The 23,970-nt window shown below is 35.3% G+C and overlaps 3 protein-coding genes across 6 annotated transcripts in view; 2 read left to right on the top strand and 1 right to left on the bottom strand.

Moving 5' to 3' along the window:
* The window catches only part of LOC121419120 (leucine-rich repeat-containing protein 9-like), a 29,392-nt gene extending 22,768 nt beyond the window's left edge, over positions 1-6,624 (top strand). For 2 of the 3 annotated variants that reach the window (XM_041613439.1, XM_041613438.1), the window contains exons 29-32: positions 1,232-1,264; positions 2,234-2,417; positions 2,971-3,151; positions 3,866-6,624. In XM_041613439.1, coding sequence (XP_041469373.1) covers positions 1,232-1,264; positions 2,234-2,417; positions 2,971-3,151; positions 3,866-3,905 — 438 coding nt within the window. In that variant the 3' untranslated portion in view covers positions 3,906-6,624. The remainder of the gene's footprint in view (positions 1-1,231; positions 1,265-2,233; positions 2,418-2,970; positions 3,152-3,865) is intronic. The other variant, XM_041613440.1, reaches the window with a different exon arrangement.
* A 124-nt stretch (positions 6,625-6,748) lies between these two features.
* LOC121419121 (clathrin heavy chain linker domain-containing protein 1-like) lies at positions 6,749-23,844 on the bottom strand. Of its 2 annotated transcripts, none has more exons than XM_041613442.1 (11): positions 23,737-23,844; positions 15,463-15,660; positions 14,876-15,063; positions 13,388-13,545; positions 12,407-12,608; positions 11,895-12,022; positions 11,368-11,556; positions 10,705-10,879; positions 10,367-10,584; positions 9,544-9,732; positions 6,749-8,480 (listed from the first exon to the last, which is right to left on the bottom strand). In XM_041613442.1, the coding sequence occupies exons 2-11, from the start codon at positions 15,658-15,660 to the stop codon at positions 8,305-8,307; spliced, it is 1,821 nt and encodes a 606-aa protein (XP_041469376.1). In that variant the 5' UTR covers positions 23,737-23,844; the 3' UTR covers positions 6,749-8,304. The 2 variants fall into 2 exon arrangements, with proteins under 2 accessions (XP_041469376.1, XP_041469375.1); XM_041613441.1 differs by lacking the exon at positions 23,737-23,844 and adding an exon at positions 17,035-17,350.
* On the top strand, positions 17,859-18,464 carry LOC121418118. Its single transcript, XM_041611822.1, has one exon. It carries the CDS (start codon positions 17,859-17,861, stop codon positions 18,462-18,464), a length of 606 nt encoding a protein of 201 aa, XP_041467756.1.
* Positions 23,845-23,970: the final 126 nt, after the last annotated feature.

Genomic DNA, 23,970 nt, shown 5'->3' with positions numbered 1-23,970 from the left:
GTATGAGTGAAAATGTTGCAATTTCAAACCCTGAAATCACTTCTTTGGTTCAGATGAATGAGGACACAGAAGGACAGAGGCTCATCTTTGAGGTATGAGTAAAAATGTTGTAATTTTAAACTCTAAAATCACTTCTTTGGTTCAGATGAATGAGGACACAGAAGGACAGAGGCTCATCTTTGAGGTATGAGTGAAAATATTGTAATTTCAAACTCTGAAATCACTTCTTTGGTTCAGATGAATGAGGACACAGAAGGACAGAGGCTCATCTTTGAGGTATGAGTAAAAATGTTGTAATTTCAAACTCTAAAATGACTTCTTTGGTTCAGATGAATAAGGACAGAGGCTCATCTTTGAGGTATGAGTAAAAATGTTGTAATTTCAAACTCTAAAATCACTTCTTTGGTTCAGATGAATGAGGACACAGAAGGACAGAGGCTCATCTTTGAGGTATGAGTGAAAAATGTTGTAATTTCAAACTCTGAAATCACTTCTTTGGTTCAGATGAATGAGGACACAGAAGGACAGAGGCTCATCTTTGAGGTATGATTGAAAATGTTGTAATTTCAAACTCTGAAATCACTTCTTTGGTTCAGATGAATGAGGACACAGAAGGACAGAGGCTCATCTTTGAGGTATGAGTAAAAATGTTGTGATTTCAAACTCTAAAATCACTTCTGTGGTTCAGATGAATGAGGACACAGAAGGACAGAGGCTCATCTTTGAGGTATGAGTGAAAATGTTGCAATTTCAAACTCTGAAATCACTTCTTTGGTTCAGATGAATGAGGACACAGAAGGACAGAGGCTCATCTTTGAGGTATGAGTGAAAAAAAATGTGAAATTTCAAACTCTGAAATCACTTATTTGGTTCAGATGAAGAAGGACACAGGCTCATCTTTCAGGAATGTGTGAAAATGTTGAAACTTCTAACTCTGAAATCACTTTTTTTCATAATCTCAACCCACCTCCCCCCAAAAATCTAATTGCTTAAAAAAAGATGAACAATCATTGATTAATCAAGAATGCAAATTTCTTGCTTATAAATGAGTTGTAAGCAATAAATTTGAAAACCACCCTTATTCCTTTTGGAATTATGGGCATTGGTAAATTGTACTGGACTATTTGTATGCTACCCAGAGCTGTTTCCCTGGCTTCGTCATCACCCATGCAACACTCTGTGCTTTAATTGCTTTAGCATTTATTCTTTACATCCATTATGAATCCTCTAGGTGGTAACTGCAGTATGTTTAAGCCCTTTTAGGGTGAGTCTGTTGACATGTTGGTGAGGTTTTTGTCTCTGGGAGTAGGTTTTGGTTTGAGTGGTTTCATTGTGGTAATTTACAGAATTATTCACTGAATACTAGTAAAGCGTATATGGTTAATACATTCAGTTTAAATTTGCTTACAGTCAAGCATAAAGAGTTCTACTGTGTGTGTCCTTCAATTTGTGTCATAAGAATCTTTGGAGTGCACATTCAAGTTTACTAGTGTTCTCTGTCTTGTAACAATATGTTGTTTAGTTTGATTTTAGTATGTTATATTATGTGAAGTTCTTGTTTGGTTTGGTGATATTTGAAAGTAAATGTACAGACTTGTGGCAATGTCATTAAGAATTTATGTTTTACCTGTTTTTACTTCTATTGAAGAAAGCAGGTGTGTGGTTATTTTTATTGCAGTTTGGTTGGTTAAATTGATTAAAAATATGGATGTCATTAAAGGAAAAAACAGGGAATGAACAATTATACACTTGGAATTGTTTAAAAAAAAAAACAAGTATGAGAAAATAATTACATAATGGTGTGAAGATATCACCTACAACTGATAGGTTCAGGTTGTATACATGAAATACTAGCAATTTCAAGCTTCTTGTACTGGTGTTGTAATTTCAGGGGCCCGTTGCAGAAATAGTTGCTTTTGAATACAACTCTCTCTCTCTGCCATGGGCCAAAGAAAGTTGTGAAGGTTGCAAAGTTATGATTAGCACACCTTCACTTATTTTTAATAAGTTCGGGGGCCCGTTTTATAAAGGACAAACAACTTAATAAATAAATTTGTCATTATGAATATAACAACCATGGTAACGAGGCTCAGCAGCCAATCACAATTAAGTTTACCATGGTAGTCGCCATAATAATAGCAAAGTTGCCACAGTTTTTACTTTTTATGAATCTGGTCCCAGTTTCATAAGTGCTTTAACATTTTCAAAAATTCTGATGATAATTTTCTGACAGCCATCCAGTATGATGACTAATGAGACCACTCTCCCTGGGATATCATCCTACAAGGGTCACCCAGCACCGGTCAAGATTACAAATGTCCAGCTTCAAGGAGGGTCATCAGACCGTCATGGCTGGAGTACACAGGTCCAGTACGCACCAGGAGATGATGTGACATTGCCTTCAGATTCTCATAGAGGTATGAATGATAGTATCAAGTTCTGATAACTGTCACAGTGATGTCTATTTTTAGAATAGATTTTATGTGTTTAGGGCTCATATAGTAGAGAAGAGATAAGAATTCTTTTCTGGCTGTACCTTAAATTCTGAATTTTGTCACCCTTGATTTACAGATTGAAATCATTCAACTTTTATAATTTATTTCTGATAATGAATTTGACTTTTAGATCAATGTTCATTACTTGATAAACTTAGTTTAAAGAAAATTGTGATATTTTGCTCGAAAGTAATTGCTGAACTATACATTTCTACTATCAATAATGAATAACAGATCTTCTGATACTGAATAGTAAATTTAATACTGTATTTGCACCCAATGCCCTCTTCATATGTTATTGAAAATAGAAAAAAAATATTACTGAAGAAAAAAAGCAAATTTGAGAGAAGCAAATGTTATTGAAGTAATTGTCACTGAAGGAAATATTATTAAAGCTAATTTCATGTAAACCAATAATTATTCATTGATCAAGATTACGTTTAGTCAAGTCATTCGGTAATCACCCTCAATACAGCTCCTAATCGAAGACAGCGTAGCTATGGGAAAAATGATGTGCAGTCATCTCCGAGCAACACAGGTTCAAGATCCCAGTATTCAAATGCTACCGGGGGTAGTAGACACAGCGGACAGCAGTACCAAACACACTATCAGGTGCCTTATGTACCACACCAGAGCCGTAGCCAGGGGTATGAAGGGTAAGTGGTTAGGATAGTGGTGTAGGGGATGTTGCAAAATACTTAATTGCAATTGATTACAAATATCAATTTCAAATTTTGATGTTCGATAGAGGGCAAACTCAGTTAATACTGGTTGTTGAAAGAAGCAAACAGATCAATTTGAATCTGACAATCAATTGCTAGACATAATATTTTGGACTTAGGTTTATTTGCAAATGATTGCAAGATTTTTGTAACAATGTTACAAATCAGTACAAATCAAGAGTTCAAATATTATTATTATTATTTCAGTTTCATAAAAGTTGTAGTCCTGACAAATTCTGACTTTCTAAAATGAAATTCTTTCTCCTATTAAACTGTCAAAAATTTCAGCAGCTACTCAGTAAATTGTCATAAAAAAAGAAAGTACATTAGTGCAAACGTCCCTATTCAAGGGGTTTTGTCCTGAACCAGAATCAAACCCAATTAAAGACACATGAAACTATTGTCACTACTGACTTCATTATCATTAATCATTGCTATCAGAAGCAGTGCATGTTTATTTGTATGTGGACTCTGGGATTTGAAATTTAAAAAAGGAAGAAAGATTTGTCAATCTTAAACAACAATGAACCACCCCCCAAAAAAAAATTTCTTCCATAATTTTAGAATAGGTGATGTTTGAAGGTTTGCATTAGTGTTGTACGACATGTGATTTGCTATTCATTATCATATCCATCTTGTTATTTGCAGGTATTCTGGTAGTAATGTACGCCACAACAGACCAAGATAGTATTGGACACAACATATGTGATCTGCTTTGTCGTCATCCCATAGAGGGCATAGAACTCGCCTTAAGCTACCAGTATCATCTGAATTCTGAGTAATTCATGAGATATAAAGTTTCTGAGGCGGCCCTAAACCCAGGATACACTGGGAAAATGGACTGTGCCTCAGTGGAAATCTTCCTTAGGAATGTTGCCAGTACATTGTACCTTTGTAGAGCAGGCACATTGTTTCATATTTAAATGGTTTTGTTAGTCTGGACATGGTTGGAACTATGGTGCTTGCACTTTTCTTGTACAATGTTGCACAAAAATGCTATTTTTGTATAATTTGATATGGTTTGGGACATGGGGGCCCAGAATGATTGTGTGACGGAGGCTTTACTATCCTTTTATATCACACAGAATGGATTATTGGAAATGAGGAAGTTGCTTTTCATTGATGTTTTCTTTGAAAACAAGTGAAGCTGAACTTAGCATGGCGATACAAAGTTTGTATTGGTGATGGATGGGGACAAGAGATATAGAATTATATAGATTCAAGTAAATTGGAATAATAAGAATGATTATGAATTATTGTTTGTGATTACTGGCTTTTTCTATAATCACAGACAATTTCCTTTTCAAGGGCAGAGGGATTACTTCTTAGGGGTGGTATTTTTCACCTGAATTCAAACTATTTTCAATTTCAATCACATTGATAACACAGTTTTGTCTACTCTTGTCTTGCAGAATATACTACTTTGCTTCATTCTGAATGTAAACAGTTGAATTGGTTGCATTTGTATGATTGAATTTATCAGAAATGAATAACAGTTTTATGCACCATTTGCAGTTACTGCGACTGTTGATATGTGTGCCTGTTGGTATCTGAGATCTTAATGGTGCTACAAAATTTTCATTCAAAATATGCATTCCATTTGTGTTTAATTGCATGTTCATGATGTTAAAAGAAGTTACAGCTTTACAAACTTTATTGGAGAGATTTCAAACTATTTGATTTTGGTGTGACATATTTTTTCAATTCAATTTCTATGACTTTAGATTTCTAAATGTTTAGAAATCTATCAAGGCTTAATATTTTAAACAAGAGTGATGGGCTGATGTCTTGCAGTCTGGAGTTATTATGAAAGTTTGAGTCATCTGCAGTTTTCAATGTGATATTGTTTGAGGCCAGTAAATTCACACACACATGGAAATTCCAAACTGGTAGTAATTCTACTCTTAATGGAGACAGGGAAGAAATTCCTATTTGTGATAAAGTGTTCCCTCTTATCACTTCATTTGTAATTACCCTCTCTGTGTTAGGTACAAGCCAACCACATACTGAACAACGTGAATCACCAAATTTTATCACAGCTCTAAGTTACTCCATATGGGGGAGTTTTAATGAGTAAAATTATATTCAAGGTTAAAAATATAGATATTCTGATATAAATAATTTTATATTTAATTTAACTGCAAGCCTTTCTTTTGGAATAAAGGCGAAATGTGACTTCAAATTATTACTGAGCACAAGATTGCTCTGAAATTATGTTATGTTACTATAATGTAACCACAAGGAATTTCACAGTATCACAGACTTTTTTTTCAATACCCCTTGTGGTTTGTGAAAGTACTTCAAATTGCTAAAACAGGAGTATCCATATTTTTGGACTTGTTCTGAAAATTGTCCTTATGCTTAGAATTATGGGTTTTTGGAAGGTGTGTAATTTGAAGTGTAAAATGATGAATTTTAAATTAAATTTATAAACCATGAGTGCATATGAATTGAAAGTGGTAGTGGTTTTTATTTTTAAAGGAAAAATTGTGCCTTTTATGTAGGTAATCTGTGCAATTCTATGTTTATATTACAATATATTTGAGAATAGGCAACTTCAATATGAGGAAACACAAACTATTTGAAATATCAACTCCAAGAGGCAGATTACATAGCTTAGTAATTTTGAAAAACAAACCAAACACACCAATATATGGCAAAATTCTTAAAGCGACTGATTATTCTAATACCTCGTAACCATTTGATACAGTTTATTAATTTGCCTTATTAAAAATTTCTTGTAAATCAGGACCAACAGCTGCTTAAAATGTTTTATACAAGTCGTATGTTTTGTATCTTTGAAATTGTGAATAATTGGTAATTTACTCGGATAATTCTGAATATGTACATGTATGTGTATACATAAATGTGTGTGCTACTTACTTCAGAATTTATATCTATCAGATGCAGAGTGACGATGCCTTTATTCCTTGTGAAAAGCCTCTCACAGGGCATGGTGGCATAGTGCCTGTACTGTAATCCAATTGCATGTGGAATTTACAAACCTATTCAGATATGTGGCTTGAGCCATGCTCTCAGTCATGTCTTGAGGTGGTGATTCCAAAGCTTGGTCCCTCGACATAAATAACCTATATCTTAATTGGTATACATCTGTATAAAAAAAACACACCCAAACACCCACACTCTGGCTAGTAAATATACAGGAGCGCATATCAGGTTAACATTTTTTAAAATGCCTATTGTTTAACTTTATCATGATTCATTGTCAAGTTTGAAAATTATCTGTCCACTATATCATCTGCAGTTATAATGCAGCTGATTTTTTTTTTATATAAATTTGTAGTAAAAATTTTGTATAGTGCATTGTATTCAATGTTGTATATATTTATTGTATATATGGTACAAGTATACTCTGTAAATAATAAATGTTCAATATTTGTATGGCTCAAATTTGTCTCTCGAGATATCTTATTTATGGCAGTACTATTCAGATGAATTACAAAAAATAGGATACGGCAATTAGTAGTATGATTTCACAGTCTAAAATAACAGACCAAATACAGAGTCATAACAGATAAAAATTATTTAATATACAGTTGATATTAGTATGTTACAGATTCAATATGTAATAAATATTTAATAAAGTATATGAATACTACAAAATATATTAATTATTTACAGTATTTTTTTACAGCAGTAGAATACTTGAATACAAAGAAAACTGCATATATGTTGAAATAACAAGGTTTTTAAATGAAAAGCTGGACGGCTTTCTGAAATAAGGCAGAAAATTTCAAGAAGCACACACGCAAAGGAGGACTAACATTTTTCCCTCCTAACAACAAACTGAAAGGAAGCATTTCAAAGATATCTAAGAAGTTTAATTCTGTTATCTATGATACACAGAGAATTAGTTGTATTAATGCTCCTTGAACACAGTTGAGTTTGCATAAGTTAAATTTCCGTAAGTCAAATAATCACCAACACAGCTAACACAATTTTTCAGACCAGGGGCCTGTTTCAGAAAACTTGTTACAATAAAAATAAGAAATTGCAATAAGAGATAAAGCTACTGAAATCCTTCAATCTGATAAGCTGATAGTAAATTTGTTATAGAAATTGTGCAATAGTTATTAAAGGGTAAGTTCAACCTAACAAAAAGTTCATTGTAAAAATAGAAAAAAACAAAATATTGCTGATGGTTTGAGAGAAAACCAAAGAATAAAAAAGGTTATTTGAATTTTAATTATTTCATTTGTGACGTCATATGCGAGCAACATTCCTACATATCGCATGGTGAAAAAATGAATGAAATGTCATTTCTCGGAAAACTGAAAATGGTTTTTACTGTACTTTCAGTATATCACGAGACAAATCATTTCATACCTGTTCCTAAAAAGAAAAAAAAGAAGTCATCACGAACCATTAAAATTGAAATTTATGCATTTTATATTACATAACATATGGGGCAGCTGCTCGTTTATGATGTCATAAATCAAAAACAATTCCTGAAACCACAAATATTTTAAAATATTTTTAATGCTATTTTTAGGACAAACTTTTCTTCAGGGTGAACTTCCCCGTTAAGTTAGATATTTCATTTATAAAGTTGACTTTCTCCAAAGTCAAACAGATTTGTGTGACACTGATGACTAAGTTGTGTCAAGCACATTTGCAAATGTGATGCAGGCACTCCGAAAACACCAGTCTGTAAATATTTTGCATTACAGAAATTGTGTCGCAAATCGTAAGGTGCCCAACATCATTTATCATTTCATTCATTTATTTCATTGGTATGGCAGAAATAATTGGCCATAGTTGCATGGACTAACCTATGAAATCATTTGATAAGATCCATGATGTATTGAGTTTCTCTGGGAAGAATATATTGATACACAAAACATATAATGCATGCTTAGTAGCATAAGTACAGTGATATGACTCACTATTCATATCTGAACTAGCCTTTAGTAGGATGGATAAATATGTCTGACATTGCTTGGAAGTAGAAGCCAAAATATAAAATATGAAACCATCAAGAACTAAAAATCTGGATTAAACATAGCTTTCTTTGGTCAAAAAAAGGCAGATTTTCTGTCCATCAACCTCTATGATAAGAGTCATTTTCAGGCACTTTCTGCTGCCTTCTTGATAGCCTCCAAGACTGTCACAGCGGCAAGTAGCTCTAGTCCCACATCATACGATCCGCTGTCATTACAAGCTCTGATGATCTTCTGCCATGAGCTCACTTTGGTGTCGGGATCTTGGAAGACAAGGTCCTTCAATCGCAACTTACTAGAACCTATAAATTAGGATAGAGTAATGGAATTTAACTAAATTATTGGGTGGTATTCTAAGCATTAAACCTAAGTTTAACCAGAGTCTAAACTAGAATTTCAAATCACACTACTATGGAATGCTGGGCCTCATGATATTTCTTTCATATTCATGACAATTACAATGTACTAATTAATTCATTAAAATTCATTGTATTTTGTATTTTCTTATTCTTCCTGTTTCACGACTCAAACAATTTTTCACCACTTCTTGCAGCAGGATAAGAATAATTCTTAATTGGTGACTAAGTTGACAGCTGGCACTCTATAAAAGAGTGGTTTAACTATTACACCATGGCTAACAGAATACCACCAAGTGACTTTATCATTCTCTCAAGAGAAGCCATGTAACATAGCCGGGGTAAAGTGAAACCTGTTTATCATACAAAAAATGCCCAAGGGAGGGAACATGTGGAGGTGGTTGGTGGGAACAAGTTCTCTACAAACACATTTCAATATGGGAAATTAATCAAAGGAAATCAAATATATGGTCTTTATAGACAGGTGGTCCTTTAATACAGGTGGTTGCTATGGCAGGTATGACTGTACAATCAATATTTGTGATTGATTTTTAATTGTTTGTCCCATACTTTACCCTTAATTTGTCAATGAAATGGAAAGTTAGAAATCAGTTTTTAATGCAAACTTGACAGCCTTGTAACTGTTAAATATATCTGGCAGGATTGAATTCTTGAATGCACCGAGTGCTTGAAATGAATAGCAATTAATCCTAAAGCTGTTGTAATAATAGTGCTTTGTATCCTCTGTAAAAGGCACTAAAAAAAATCAAGCTATTATGAAGGCTGCGAGTGTGAAGTTAATCGAGCACCCCATTCATGGGCACACAACCGGATTTAAATCTTTAGATAGATGGATGGATGTTTTTTTTGTCACGTAAGACTGCTTAGGATACATATGTATATTTGATCTAAAATGCAAAACTTCAAGAGAAATATTATTGCCAATTTGAAGATGAAAATCTTCAATGATAAAGGCAGAAATGATTCACTATCATCTATTCTTCAATACCTGAGATAATACTGTGATGGATATTATCAATCAGCTCTACACCTATCTGATGATGGTCCTGAGTCTTCAGTAAGGTACTGACCACTGAACCTACAGACAGAGCTGGTCTGGTGGAGTGACCACTGGGCTGGACCAAGACCTCGGCCAGGGATAGAGATGGACATGCTACCAGCACTCCCAAGTAGGCATCTGGGAAAATTTGATTCATGAAAACTTATTGACTCTGAATTTGAAATATACCAAAACTACAGCTTTGCATATAAAGTTCAATCTTCTGGAATGGATGAGATACAAAATAAAGACATTCGCAACTTCATTACATGATCTAGCCATACTAGATCATGTATAATAATATAATAGGCAATACGCATCCCATCTCAGAAGTGAAATTAAATTTAAGTAACGAGCAGTTTTCATGAATATAAAGACCTCTGGGATCTTTGACTTCACCCTGCTACCACAAGCCAATCAGATCATTATCATCCCTTTATGTATACATGGCCCAAGTTAGGGCTTGATCCATGAAAACATTACTCTATCACAAGATAATAAAAACACAGGCTTTGGATGGATAACCCTGAAAGTCATGTCTCCTGCAATCACCTTTGGTGCGCACAGGCGGAAAAATGCCAATATTGCACTACCAAGACATGTTTTCAAACATCTCTCAGCATGATCAGAACACATGAGGTAAAATAATAAAATATTAATAAGTCGGATTTGGTTGCTATGTCCTGTACCTTATGTGGACATGGTAGGGCAGTATGGGTATACTATTCAAACTCAGTTGCATCTTATAAATTGATACATTCCAGAATCTTACCTCGGCTGAAGTTGACAGACTGTGCATACTCCATCATGGCATGAACCCTGCCTTGCTTGGACATACACACAGCAGCTTGAAGGTGAGCTCCCACCTTGGTATAGACTGCCTGGGCTAGAGGAAGGCATTGACTGACCACATCCTGACCTCTGACCTGCTGACCTCTACCCTGGGCGTAGTTATAAAGGAGATGACCCAAGGGCTCTGAGTAGGTCAGCCTGGATAGGGAGAGAGAAAAGGTTGAAGGAAGTTCAATGACCTGGGTGTTGTTTGACACAGAGTTGAGTGTGAAATATGTTGAAAAAGCAACAGTTCAACAGGTGGGATGTAAGACTCACCAGTTATTTGCAATCCAGTGTGTGACAATATCAAGACGATCCTCACTGAGGGCGCTCTTCACACATTCCAGGGTGGCATCAGCATTGGGAGGCACACCTATGGCAGGCACCGATGACATCAGAGATTCAGCATATATCAACAGAGGGGACTTCTGACCACGCTTCACTCGAACACCTGCTCAAAGTTTGAGATCAACATGAAATTTATAATGCCTTTTTTCTAAGCGGCTTTATTTTCATGAGACCCTAGAGAATATAACAAATCAAGTTTATAGTCTGAGTAGTTGCAGTGAGAAATAAATTTGAGATAAATTCTTTATAATGAAGTATAAGAGCAAGTTACTGGTAGTTCTGACAAAATTAATTCCAACAGAATCTAAGAAAAAGATAATCAAGTGTAAGTATTATGTGCCAAATGACTGACATAAAATGAGTAATTCTTCAATTTAAACAAAATAATAAGAAAGGAATCACGTCATAACATTTGTCATTTTCCATGCTTTTAAAGTGTCCACTTGTTTTTATCTAGGTTGGCGATTTTCAGCATATTCGGTTTTCAAATAGTTCTCTTTCCCTTTAAGCTGGCTAAAACAATATCCGGACGTACTAGATCACGATGTTGAATAAGTCAAGATTCTACAGGAGTAAGAAGATTTACATCACCTTTAAATCTTTGCAATGTTTCTGGGTTTCGTAGGATCCCTTTGGGACTGTTTGCTGCATGCATAGCAGCCTCTACATAACGAGCCTCTTCAAACATCTCATTGAACTGTTCTATGTATTCAAGCAACAACTCGGCCTCTCTTTCCTTGGTGGGGTCATCATCTTCAAAGGTGGATGCTGTCTCCTGACCTGATGATAGACAAATAAAACAAATAGGTAATGGAATAACTTGATATTTACTGGGATGCCAGTTAGATTTACTCACTGGGACTGAAAAGAAGCCAGAACATCTTAAAGACCCAAATGCGCTGTACAACTTAAAGCCTGAAAAAGCTTGAAACACTAAGTTTCCAAGTGTCTCTTATTTGATATACTGAATTATATGCAGTCAGTTCCCCATGACATCCAAGCCATATTCTAAATATAATTCAAATTCCAAACAGAAATTATGATACACATTAATGGTATAATGCATCCCCTCTTTAGTTAATCACGATTGTTTCACTAGGCTATAGATGTATACTTACTTCTGACACTCATCATGGATCCTGATCTTGTCAGAGCAAAAGATACTGCTTCAGCTGGTCCAAAGATAAACCGTTTCTCTTTGTAATATGAAGCCAATGCATCCAGGGCAATCCTCACCTTCAGACACCTAGAAAATTAACCGAGTTCAGGAAAATGAGTAATTGAAAACCTTACACAATAAACTATCACACTTAAAATGGGCAACATTGCTATTTTCATTTCATGAGTGCCTTTTTAATTCTTAATTTTCATTTTTTTATTTTCTATTTGTCGTTTTATTCTAACAGGGTAGCACTTTTCAGTTACAAGAACTGCTCGACCAAGGGGCCCTGTATCAACAGAAATTAAAAACATAACAAAACAATATCACATAAAAATCGTTAACAAAATGAACATAACATGCATCAGATACCTTCTCCTAATTAAAACCCCCATCATTATAATCACCACCACCACTGTCATCATCATCATCATCATCATTATCCTCCTCCCCCTCTTCCTATGATCTCACCTCTCCTTTAACTGTTGATTCTGCTCCTGTACATGATCCCTTGCTTTGGTCTTATTCTCTAGTTGAGTCTTGAGTTCATTCTTCCTCTCTTTGGTTGAGTACTTGGTTACCTTAGTCTGCTTCAGTGCTGACAGTACATCTTTGAGACGCTTTATCTCACTCTCCAATTTGTCCACATCCGTGCACTCATCCAAGTCCATTCCTAAATAAAAAAGATCAAATATTATTGTAGAAATTAGAAAATTAGAATATATATAATCAACAATAACTTGAAGTTTTAGATGCTATGGAAGCAGTGGCGTACCCAGGATTTTCCAAAATGGGGGCAAATTTTTTGGAAGACATTTCGTGCCAGAAAAAAAAAGGAAAAAAAATCTTCAAGTTCAAGAGTGGCTTGTCGGGGGGGGGGGGGGGGGGGGGGGTGGGTACGTCCCCTGCATGAGTTGTGACTCCTTAGGTACGCTAGTGTATGGAAGCCTCTAGTTATCTGAAAGAGGATTGGTTTTTTACCATGTCTGAAAATGCTTAGCGGGCAGAGCAGGTTTATGGGTTGGACAAGCAGCATGCAACACATAAGGACTGTAAAGATTTGACTGTAAAAATTTGAAATGGTATGTTATAAATATGAATGACTGTTTATTCTGGAAAGCCCAAGTGAATCCATAAAGGTTTGTAATCATGACTAAAACAATAGCTGGAAAGGTGATTAAGATTTTTGCATCTTGCACAAAGTAAATAAAAACCAGAGGTCAACATAACTGTATACCTGGGATGACAAAAAGTAATTTCTATGCCTCTTCTCTTAAATGACATCATAATTACACTTCTGCAAGATATTTAGTATGAGGGATCACCATTGACTTTTCATATGCCAAGTCATTTTAATATTTTTTTCTTATTTCACACACGCCTATAACAAACATTGCATGGTGACTACCATATATGCAACACTTTTATTACATCGCTGCAGAATTACATTACCTTTTAGCATCCTATTTGGCATTGTGGGCATTTTTTTCTTTGATTCCTCTATCTTTTCTTCTGCTTTTCTCTTCACTTCTTCCCTCGCTTGGTAAATCTCTGCAATCTTTTCAAGTTCAGCTTTGAACTTCTCATTATCAGCTTTCACTAGACCAAGTCTGTAAAGTATGAAACCAATAGATAAATTAAATGAATGCTGTAAATTTGTTGCAATCTACCATAAGACAGGAGAGAAAATATACAAATCAATACAATCTTATACAGCAGTGGGTTATCAGTCTCTTTATTTCATATAACGTTAAAGAGAAATATCAGTAGTTGCGGAAAACACTGATTTCATGAGAAAGTATGTAAAACAAGGCTTAATTGTCAGTATATCATTGAGGATCTAGATCTGGTACAGTTACATAAACTGAACTTTGTGAAATCTTGAAATCTACGCTGAAAAATATTCACACTAAAGATTACCAACACAGATAAGCGCACGTGGGACAGTGTATAATAATTGCTTTGAATGTTGGGCCCGATGCTAGACCCGAATCATGTGCTTATTTGCTGATTTCTCAGCAATTACACAATTTCTTCCACAATCCTTTGGCACATGTTTTATTTATACAAAGAGACACTTTGGTGGTCATTTAATTGGATTCTGTACGAACTCATTTTGATATCGTTACCAAAACTGGCATTTACCTTTAAACTCTTTCCTCTTTAATCTTTCTTTATTTTGCTTTATCAAACAAGGTTCCTATTTATAGATTAACTCAACTTTATTTTTTTAAATGCATGCCCCAAAAGCATGCATCCATATTGGATTAGTTTTTCAAATCTGCTACAGGAGTACTTCATAAAAGATAGCACTGACCAAAAGAATTTACCAAAAGGATTATCAACATCCTGCTACACATTAGTTTTTGCTTTGGGTATGCAACTTTTTGTTTTGTAAAATGAGACAGAAAAATATGAGACACCCCAGCTCAAACCCACTATAAGATGTATAATTTCAAAGCTATTTATTTAAAAATAAGTTGATGGTAAGCGATATAATGATTAAAATATAAACTGGCATACGTATTCAACTTGATCAGCTATAACTCATATAACCTCTTGGTTCAATGTACAACTTAGGGAGTGATTTGAAGAAACAGAATTTTGATATTGAAGGCTTGCCCAAAAAAGGAAATGTGCATACTGTGCAAGTTCTGTTGAAAACTATGGAGCTAAATAGGCAAAATAAAAGAAATACAGTCAAAACTTCTTTAGCAAACACTTGTATTTAATAAAAAGATCACCCATCTATAAATAACATAAACTTGTTTCCCTTGAAAACTTTTCCCAATTATTGTAGGAACCTGTTCCTAAAGACCACCTGCTCTTAAAGACTGTACCGATATTTCTTGTCTCCCTTGAGAGGCCTTTAATAATAGATTTCACTGTAATACTAAAGGTTAAAAACTTCAGTTTTCTCATGAAAAAAAATGAACTCACTTTTGTTCAAGCTCATCGGCTCGCTTCTGATAGAGACTGAGTGTTGTCTGCTCAGAGGCAAGTGCTTTGACCTTTCCAGAGAGGTAAAATGCTTCCTCTTGACCTTTCTCTATGGTGTCAATGCAATCTTCATACTCAGCTTTGATTGCACTCAGGAGTGGCTTGTAGGCAGAAACATTGTCAATAATCTAGGGAAGGGAGAGATAAAAAGAAGATAAATTCATTGTGCCAAATAATTTTAAAAGGTTATCTTTTATTTTTATTTAATTATTAATCACTTGTGTGATGGAATATCCTATTAGCAAATGTTGCCAGGGGTCTATAAATCTGCCCCCAACTCTATATACCTCCACTAAAAAATCCAGGTTAAAATAACCTGACACATTCTAATATCTTTTTTTAAGGTTGTTTACAAGGTATCATCACTTTCTTCTTCCACGTAAATCATGGATAAACATCTTTATTGTGTTTATTTTTAAATATCTTCAACATCCTCTTTATTACATTGCACGCTGATTCTCTCCTCATGGGAGAACATTTTCTCAAGTTTCACTTGAGATTCTCCTCAACATGATGCTCATACAAACCTGATCAAAGGCTCCTTTGTAGATGGCATATCGATGAGGATCAGGCCCTTCCTCTGCACACTCTACCCTGGCTACCTCTACGTTGATCTGATCTTCAAGTTCCTTCAAGAACTGCTTGTAGACATCAGGGCTGGGCGATATGGGCGGCAGGACCTGACGAGATCCTTGAATGGACTGTGGTTGTGGCATCCTGCTCATCTACATGCAAGTAACAAATTGAAAATCTACTTGATGAGTTAATGAGTTCATACAAAATCACAAATACCATGTTATTTTCTGGCTACAAATTTCAAAAAAAGGTTTAAAGTTGAATTAGAATTTGCTCTAATAAAAAAAAGGCTAATCATTTGTTTATTTTTTCAAAGTTTTCGACCAAATTATTATTTTTCTTTCATGAAGACATAAAACGATAGACAACTTGTGTTATATATGTTTATTTACTGCTGCAGGGGAATAGGTACCTATGAGAAAACAAAAAATCTCAGATAATTAAGGACCGGCCTATGGGGAAAGTTGTCTCTTGGCTCTACTTCAGATCTCGGCCAAAAGCCCCACACTCTGTTTCATTTGACGGTTGTTCTGCCAGACTACATCTTCCTCCATCATTCTTACACTCTGTACAGGGAAACGATGTCCCCATAATTAAAACTATAGGTCTACATGTATGAAGGATATAAGTTTTGAGGATAAGTGCAATTACGATTCATTAATCAAAACCCCCATTTTGGGCAAATTAGGTTGGTGCCAGGGGAATATAATAGACTCTGATGCCATTTATTAATATTGGGTCTAGATTTAATATGCCATAGAAAATGCCTAAGATCACAGGTTTTAAAGGACTAAAATTATTTACACACTAAGTGGTCGCTAGCCTCACCCAAGGCAACTCATCCCAGTACATCACACTATAAGATAAATAATCCTGCCCCATTCCCGCGGGTGCTGCCACCCCCACCCCTCCTCTCTGCGTAGGGAGGTGGGGTCGGGGAGGGGGTATCAATAATTGGAGAGTTGTGGCCCAGTGGATTTGTCTCTGGACTTTGAAACATAGGGTCTAAGGTTTGAATCCCAGCCATGGCGTAATTTCCTTTGGCAAGAAATTTATCCACATCGTGCTGCACTCAACCCAGGTGAGGTGAATGGGTACCTGGCAGGAATTTATTCCTTGAAATGTGTGTGCGCTGTAATCTTAGTAATTACGGCTGCCAAGCTACAGCTGGGGTAATAATATCCAAGTCCTTTGGCAGCGCATAGAGACATTATTCATAATTGTGATATGCACTATACAAGAACTGTTTATTATCATTAGTATTAATTAATAGCCAGTGTGATTATAGACCAAAGCTTAGGTCTCTGTTACATTGGTTGTTTTGCTGAACTCTGTTGGCTCCACTCACCAATTACAATTCTATCCTGATCTGTACAGGGACTCAATGGCAGAAACAGATAAGTTAAAAAGAACCCTGACAAACAATTTAAACTTATTATTATTACCAAATTACATAACCTATTATGAGCACCGTAATTATATTGTACACTTATATCAACTAATTTCCTACCCTATATTCCCACCTTGAAACTGGTTATGATCAATTTCTTTAGGAGATTCCAATCATTCGTTGGAATCTGTAAGCTGCCATCTTGGTTCTGAATATTCATAAAAGTGACAACAGACTCCACCCCTTGACCCTTATGTCATTTACAGTGCCCTGATGTTTCTGTGAGTTGAACGTTTGTCAATTGCGTACAATCGACAAGCCATCCACCCTGATATAGAAGGGATGATCTGATTGGCCAGTGGTTTTGATAAGCAGTTTGACCCGGAAGTTCTTCCAATGTGTAAATAGCAGCTTCAGATAGACCACGGAAGCATGACAGGCACATCTCAGCTGAAGTAAGTCACTGCTTTTGTTCCTTTTAAGTTCAATTTTTATCTTTTTATCTTCAGAAAGGCCTAGATAAGCCAAGTCACCATGCCACGATTTGTACAATTGACTTTATGAAGGCATTTGATCTTATCGACCATACAAAGGCTCTACAAAAGCTGATTCTAATGGGTGTCAACCCGGCCATAATCCCAGTGAAAGCTAGCTTTATCACGCAACGTACGCAGACAACTCGATATTGCGGTGTGTCATCTTCGCAGAAAGAGCTATCATGTGGGGTTCCTCAAGGAACCAAACTCGGCCCGGTGATGTTCCTCATAATGATCAATGATGCCGCGGAGACAACCACAAAGAGATGGAAATATGTTGATGATGACCTAACGATTGCTGAGGTTATCCATAAATCCAGTCATCTGCAATGAGTCAAGTCATCTGCAATCTCACGTGGATGCTCTATCTGCCTGGAGTGAGCTGAATTCGATGAAACCGTAAGCTGAGAAATGCAAGGTGATGCATGTAAGTTTCCAGCGTAATGTTTCACCTCCACCAGTGATCACTATCGGGAATCAAGTTTTGGAGGCTGTTACGTCTCTCCGCTTACTTGGCGTTGTTATACAATCAAACCTGAAGTGGGATCAGCAAGTGGAACAGCTCATCAAACGTGCTTCGAAACGTCTGTATATCTTGTGCAAGCTGAAAAGGAATGGAGTTCCAGCAATTGATCTTGTTTTCATATACACAATGTATATCAGGCCATTGATGGAATATTGTGCACCAGTTTGGAGCAGTAGTTTGACAACTCAGCAATCAGACAGTATAGAGCGGGTACAACGTAGGGCTCTCAGGATGATATCGTACCCTGACCAACATCATTATGATGAACTCCTGAGCAGATTTAACATTCCTTCCCTTGCCGAGAGAAGAAAAGACCTGCTGACCAACTTTGCCAAGTCAATCCTTGTCTCATCGCGACATCGTCATTTGCTACCTGCTGAACGGCAGCATGTCTCGCGAGGTAGACTGAGGAATTCTCATCACTTGGACCTTCCTTATACTAGAACTGAACGATATAGGAAATCAAGTGTACCCTCACTTGTCAAACTGATCAATGCTTAGTTGTAAATGTTTAGCTACATGTATGTGAATGATTTTTAATTTATATGCATGTACTAGTTCTCATTAATTGTCAATCTTGATTTTCTTTAGGATTGTCATGAATTATTTTATCAGCCTCAATCCCATACCCCAAAGTAATCTTTGTTCCATTCTTAATGGACTTCATATCTCAAAGATTTTTTTTTTTATTTTTTTATTTAAGTGTTCTATGACTATGATTGATTATGTTGCAATAACTGGATTCTAAATCTTTATTTAATAACTTCATTATATAAATCAAATCTGAATTATTTTTCTGACCTTTTTGTTTATGATTTTAAGTTTAAAACAGTTTTTCCCCCAATACACAATTAATTGAATCCCATGCTAGTACTATTATCTACTGAAATCTCACTTATGCATGACTCAATCAACCAACTGTTTCTCATTTATTTGTGAATTTTTTTTTAGAAATATATATGTACAATCTTCAAATGTAAATAATATTCAATGTAAACTTTGCACAATTAGTCTTCGGACTACAGCATTGTATTCTGTTTTATATCTAATAAACCGAATTGAATTGAAAGCGAGGCCAAAACAGAATAATAATCATGCTATTGGTACAGTATAATACTACTAATTGTTTCAAATTATTTCTAATTTTAATATTTGTGAAATAATAATTTTCATCTATAAATTGTTCTTCAAAACGGCAACGCTGTTCGGATGTACGTCATAACGAAGTGGTTCAAGGGTCAGGTTTATTGTATTTGCTTTGTTGACAAACGTATCGTGGGATCTACAGAAGATCAGCCTGGTAAGAAACGTCTCATTTTTACCATTTATAGTGAAATAATTTTTATCCCTTTATACGCATTAGGCGCATGAAGGTTCATAGATAAATAAAATTCCCCCCTACAAACCAATTTCACCCTCTAACTATGGATTTCCTAGGGAAATCCATCCCGGTGTGTAGGTCACGCTGCAGCATCTATGGAAAGAGTGTCAGGGCTCCATGTCTGTAGAAGTATATGTCAAAAAATATATAAAAATATCAGACATGGATATGATGGAGTCCTCAAGGCTAGGTAAATATAGACACCTGGCAGCCGTCTGTTTCGAGGAGTTTTTTAACATTTTTTTAAAAATTTCTCCTCGTACACAGACGGCTCGCTATCTTGCAGCCACCATTAGGGGACTTGAAATACAAAATCCCCCCGTCGGGGCTCTTCAATTTTTGTCTTTAATGAATAAAAATTTTGAAAATTATTGCGACCAAAATGCAAATTAATATTCCCTCTTGGCATTAATTGCCAAAAACAGAGAAAAATCAAGTTAAAAGGAACAAAAACAGTGACCACTCGGTTGTCACTTCCCCGATTTATCCGATCTTAAGTACATAAACATATGGCCATTGAGTCCCCTGTACAGATCGTGCTAGAACTTCGGTCTCTGTATTTGGTGAGTGAAGCCAACGGAGTTCAGCTGAACCAAAATAAAAACAGAGACCGAAGCTTTTTGGTCTAGGTAAATATGCCGTTATTATTTAAATGCCGTTATTATTATGTTATATATAAGAAGAATTGTAAAAGCAATTACATTCATTTATTTAGTAATTTCCCCTTTCAGGATAGCTTAGAATGATCAAGTACATTCCACATGTTTGTAAAAGCTTTTGTTAAGCAGGCCTCTGCCTATTTAAAGGCCAAGGATTATTGTTATTTCTGAATAGAGATTATGAACAATAGGCTTAGCTATTTTATTGACACTGTTGATTTCAATGAGGTCATTCAAGAATGTTTTAGAAATGAAGAATGCTCCTGAAAGAAGGAGAATGTTCTTTTAAAAGACAATACCAGAGGCTTCCATATTTATTTATTTATTTCATTTCCAGGCAAGAAAACATGACAGCAATAGAAACATTACAACAGAATAGTGAATGCTAGAAGCCTCTAGAATAGTGAATACTAGAAGGATCTAGAATAGTTGAAATGGGTATATATAAAGCTGGCAGATTCTTCAAGGACATCATCACATCATATCAGATCACTTCATCACATCAGATCAGAACTCAGAGTTTCATGCCAGACTTTATGTCAGAGCGGTGTTGATTTCCACCTGGAATAATTATCTTCTGTGGAATTATTTGCACACCATCAATGAACTGTTTGCAGTTATTTTGAGAGAGGAATTTTCAGTTCTCGAGATCATCAACATCATCAACCTGTTCAATGAACACTCTTCAACCCATGGATTGCTGAAATTGACTGTTAATCATCGTCAACATTGTCTTCACAGACATTTCAACTCGTTACAGTGACTCTTGTTATTCATCGTGCTTCAACATCAGTTTCATCGTCGCCATCAGACATTGTCGACTTTTATCTGGATTTTACCATTTGGATTATTAATCGGATATATTGCACATCTGTCACCTCAAGAGGCGTAAGATATTTATTTATGTTTTCTTAGTTTTTGAGAGTTATATTTCCTGTAATAAAAGAAAAGGAAATTCAATTTCAAATTATTTCATTCAGCTATATTACACAATTTTTTTTTTAAATACAGACAAATTATACATCACTTGAAAGGTTTTTTCAAGACAAATTCAATGGTGAAGACCAAATTACAATTGGAGCACCATAACTGAAGATATGGCCTCTTAAAGGGACGCTATACGCGGAACTTTTCTGCCACCCACGACAAGTACCCATTGGGTGGCAGATCTACAGGTACTTGTCGATCTAAGAAACTTCCATACTTTTTCTTCATGTAGGTTACTAAATTAATTTGACTAAAATGCAACACAAGAGGTGATCTTGTAGAGCATGGCTGTGTTACCTTCATATTTTTCTTATTCAAACAGCTTCTATGTGTGAAAATATAGTATAGGCCTACAAGAAGAAAGATAACAAATTAGAATAAGACAAGAGAAGTGCATGGGACGCTTTGCGTTGTTAAAAAAAATTAATCAACTCTTGGGGGTCTCATTCCTCAACAGACTTTAATCAAAAAATAAAAATGAATGTCCCACTATACTTCCCGGTATCTGTAAGATTTATATCATTCAAAAGTAGAAAATTAAGTTTTGCAAGTAAATTTTTTTTTTTCTTTCTGTTTGTCCATGTTCACTCTGTATTCTGTATAATTACCATGATGTCTCAAACTTGTTTGCAGATCCGAGAATGCGAGATCAGACAGCTGGAGCTGCAACAGTAGCTAGAATGTACTCCACTGCTTAGAATTATAGAATATATTAACATTAAATATATTGGAATATATAAAGTTAAAAAGCAAGTCTCTGACATTATCTGAATTTCTACTACATTTAAAATCACATTTACAAAATAATCTCCCTCCTAGTAAACATAATAAAACAGGGACCCATTATTGTGTACATCATGTGAATTGATGAGAAAGCTTATTGATATGATAACACAAAACAACAGAATATAGATATAGTCATGTATCTATTCATTTTAATACCAGTACCAGGCAGCAGTCAATGCATGGTCTGCGCCTGTACACCATGAAAAAAAAATGAGACTGGAATTAAACATGCTTTAATTCCCGCCTGTTTTTTTTTTCTTGAAATATTAAGTTGAAATTATCATTAATTTATCATCAATACACATAATTCATGCAGAAATCCAATGCACAACTTATCACCTACAACTAATTTCAATGGGTTTAACAATAACATACATGCATCAAGTACCACACCCACGGCCACCACGCCCACTCACTCCTATTCATTTTAATACCAGTACCAGGCAGCAGTCAATGCATGGTCTGCGCCTGTACACCATGAAAAAAAAATGAGACTGGAATTAAACATGCTTTAATTCACGCCTGTTTTTTTTTTCTTGAAATATTAAGTTGAAATTATCATTAATTTATCATCAATACACATAATTCATGCAGAAATCCAATGCACAACTTATCACCTACAACTAATTTCAATGGGTTTAACAATAACATACATGCATCAAGTACCACGGCCACCACGCCCACTCACTCCTATTCATTTTAATACCAGTACCAGGCAGCAGTCAATGCATGGTCTGCGCCTGTACACCATGAAAAAAAAATGAGACTGGAATTAAACATGCTTTAATTCCCGCCTGTTTTTTTTTCTTGAAATATTAAGTTGAAATTATCATTAATTTATCATCAATACACATAATTCATGCAGAAATCAAATGCACAACTTATCACCTACAACTAATTTCAATGGGTTTAACAATAACATACATGCATCAAGTACCACACCCACGGCCACCACGCCCACTCACTCCTTTCGGTCAGCCATGGCACCAAAATCACACTCTAGGCGGCACAACATGGGCTTGCATTCGCCTCTTGCGCAGCTATGCGACACATTCTTATATATCAAAATTAGATTTTCTGATACAAATACACTTCAAAGAATTAATTTATATCTGATATTTGACTGTTCCCTGGGAAATTTTCTGTTTATACGGCTTTGAAGTAAGAAAATAGAAACATGATTTACCTTAAGTGCAAAAAAACCTCCTTTTTGTAACGAAAAACATTGCCGACATTGAACTGAAATCGTCACTAACTTGTAGAAGAAAGTCTGCCGATTTTAATGATACATAACACATGGTTATTTGATGCCCCTAGAGGGCGTCAACAAGTAAAAGTAACTTGCAAGATTAACCCGGTTCTGGAGTCACATTTTCCAAAATGGCGACTTCCATCGTATGACAACGGACAATTGGTGCTCTCGAAAACGGCCTTAAAAACAACATTTTGGCGATGCAAATGTGAGTAAATTGACTAGAAATAAGAAGTTTAGATATAAATAAAAAAAGATCATAACATTTTATGAAAAAAGGATTTAAATGTTGATACACTGGCTCAATGAATTTTGCCCATTTTGTGTGTTGGCAGAATGAATAGGAAATGTGTTAAACGCGAACCCGTTGCGATCGCTATTTCATTGTTATTTGTTGCAGTATCGTAACAATTATCATCATTGTCATCAATGCCATTATCATCATCAAAATTTACGCCCACAACAAGGTATGTTACAACAACGTATGTTATTATTATCAATTATTATTATGTTCAGCCTAATGTAATTAATTATTACTAAAATAGGACTTACACAAATCTGAACTTATGGGACTGTGCTGTGGTCTAACTCTAAGGCTAAGCAGGTCTCTGTGCACTAGACATAATTTACAACATTGTAAAGTAATAAAAATAGGTTACAAAATAATAAGATTAGATTTCCTACGAAATATATAGGATGGGAACTCACCCAAATAATTTCTTCCGTCCAGTGACACTTCTGGATCAAACTTAAAAGAACAGAACCGAGGTCGATCGAGGATCTAGCGATCTAATTTTAGGGAGAAGCTCGACTGTTTGCCTGAAGTAATCGATTAAAATAAGATTCCAAATCAATCTGACAATATAGAAAAATAATTTAAAGACACAGTTTATCAACAATCTAATAAAGATTATTTGATAAAATATTTATATTCTATAATAA

This window comes from Lytechinus variegatus, chromosome 7 (assembly GCF_018143015.1).
Source record: "Lytechinus variegatus isolate NC3 chromosome 7, Lvar_3.0, whole genome shotgun sequence".
NCBI classification, from domain to species: Eukaryota; Metazoa; Echinodermata; class Echinoidea; order Temnopleuroida; family Toxopneustidae; genus Lytechinus; species Lytechinus variegatus.
Note: the sequence above shows the minus strand (reverse complement) of the source record. Positions and strands in the feature narration are given on the sequence as shown.

Bases quoted from the DNA above. Each gene is read 5' to 3' on its own strand.
- LOC121418118 (XM_041611822.1), top strand. From the start codon at position 17,859: ATGCATGTAAGTTTCCAGCGTAATGTTTCACCTCCACCAGTGATCACT.
- LOC121419121 (XM_041613441.1), bottom strand. From the start codon at position 17,121: ATGAATATTCAGAACCAAGATGGCAGCTTACAGATTCCAACGAATGAT. The intron at 13,546-14,875 runs GTGAGTTCATTT...CATACTTTACAG, and splicing joins GCCGATGAGCTTGAACAAAA to ACTTGGTCTAGTGAAAGCTG. The intron at 12,609-13,387 runs GTAATGTAATTC...TTTTTTATTTAG, and splicing joins GCCAAATAGGATGCTAAAAG to GAATGGACTTGGATGAGTGC.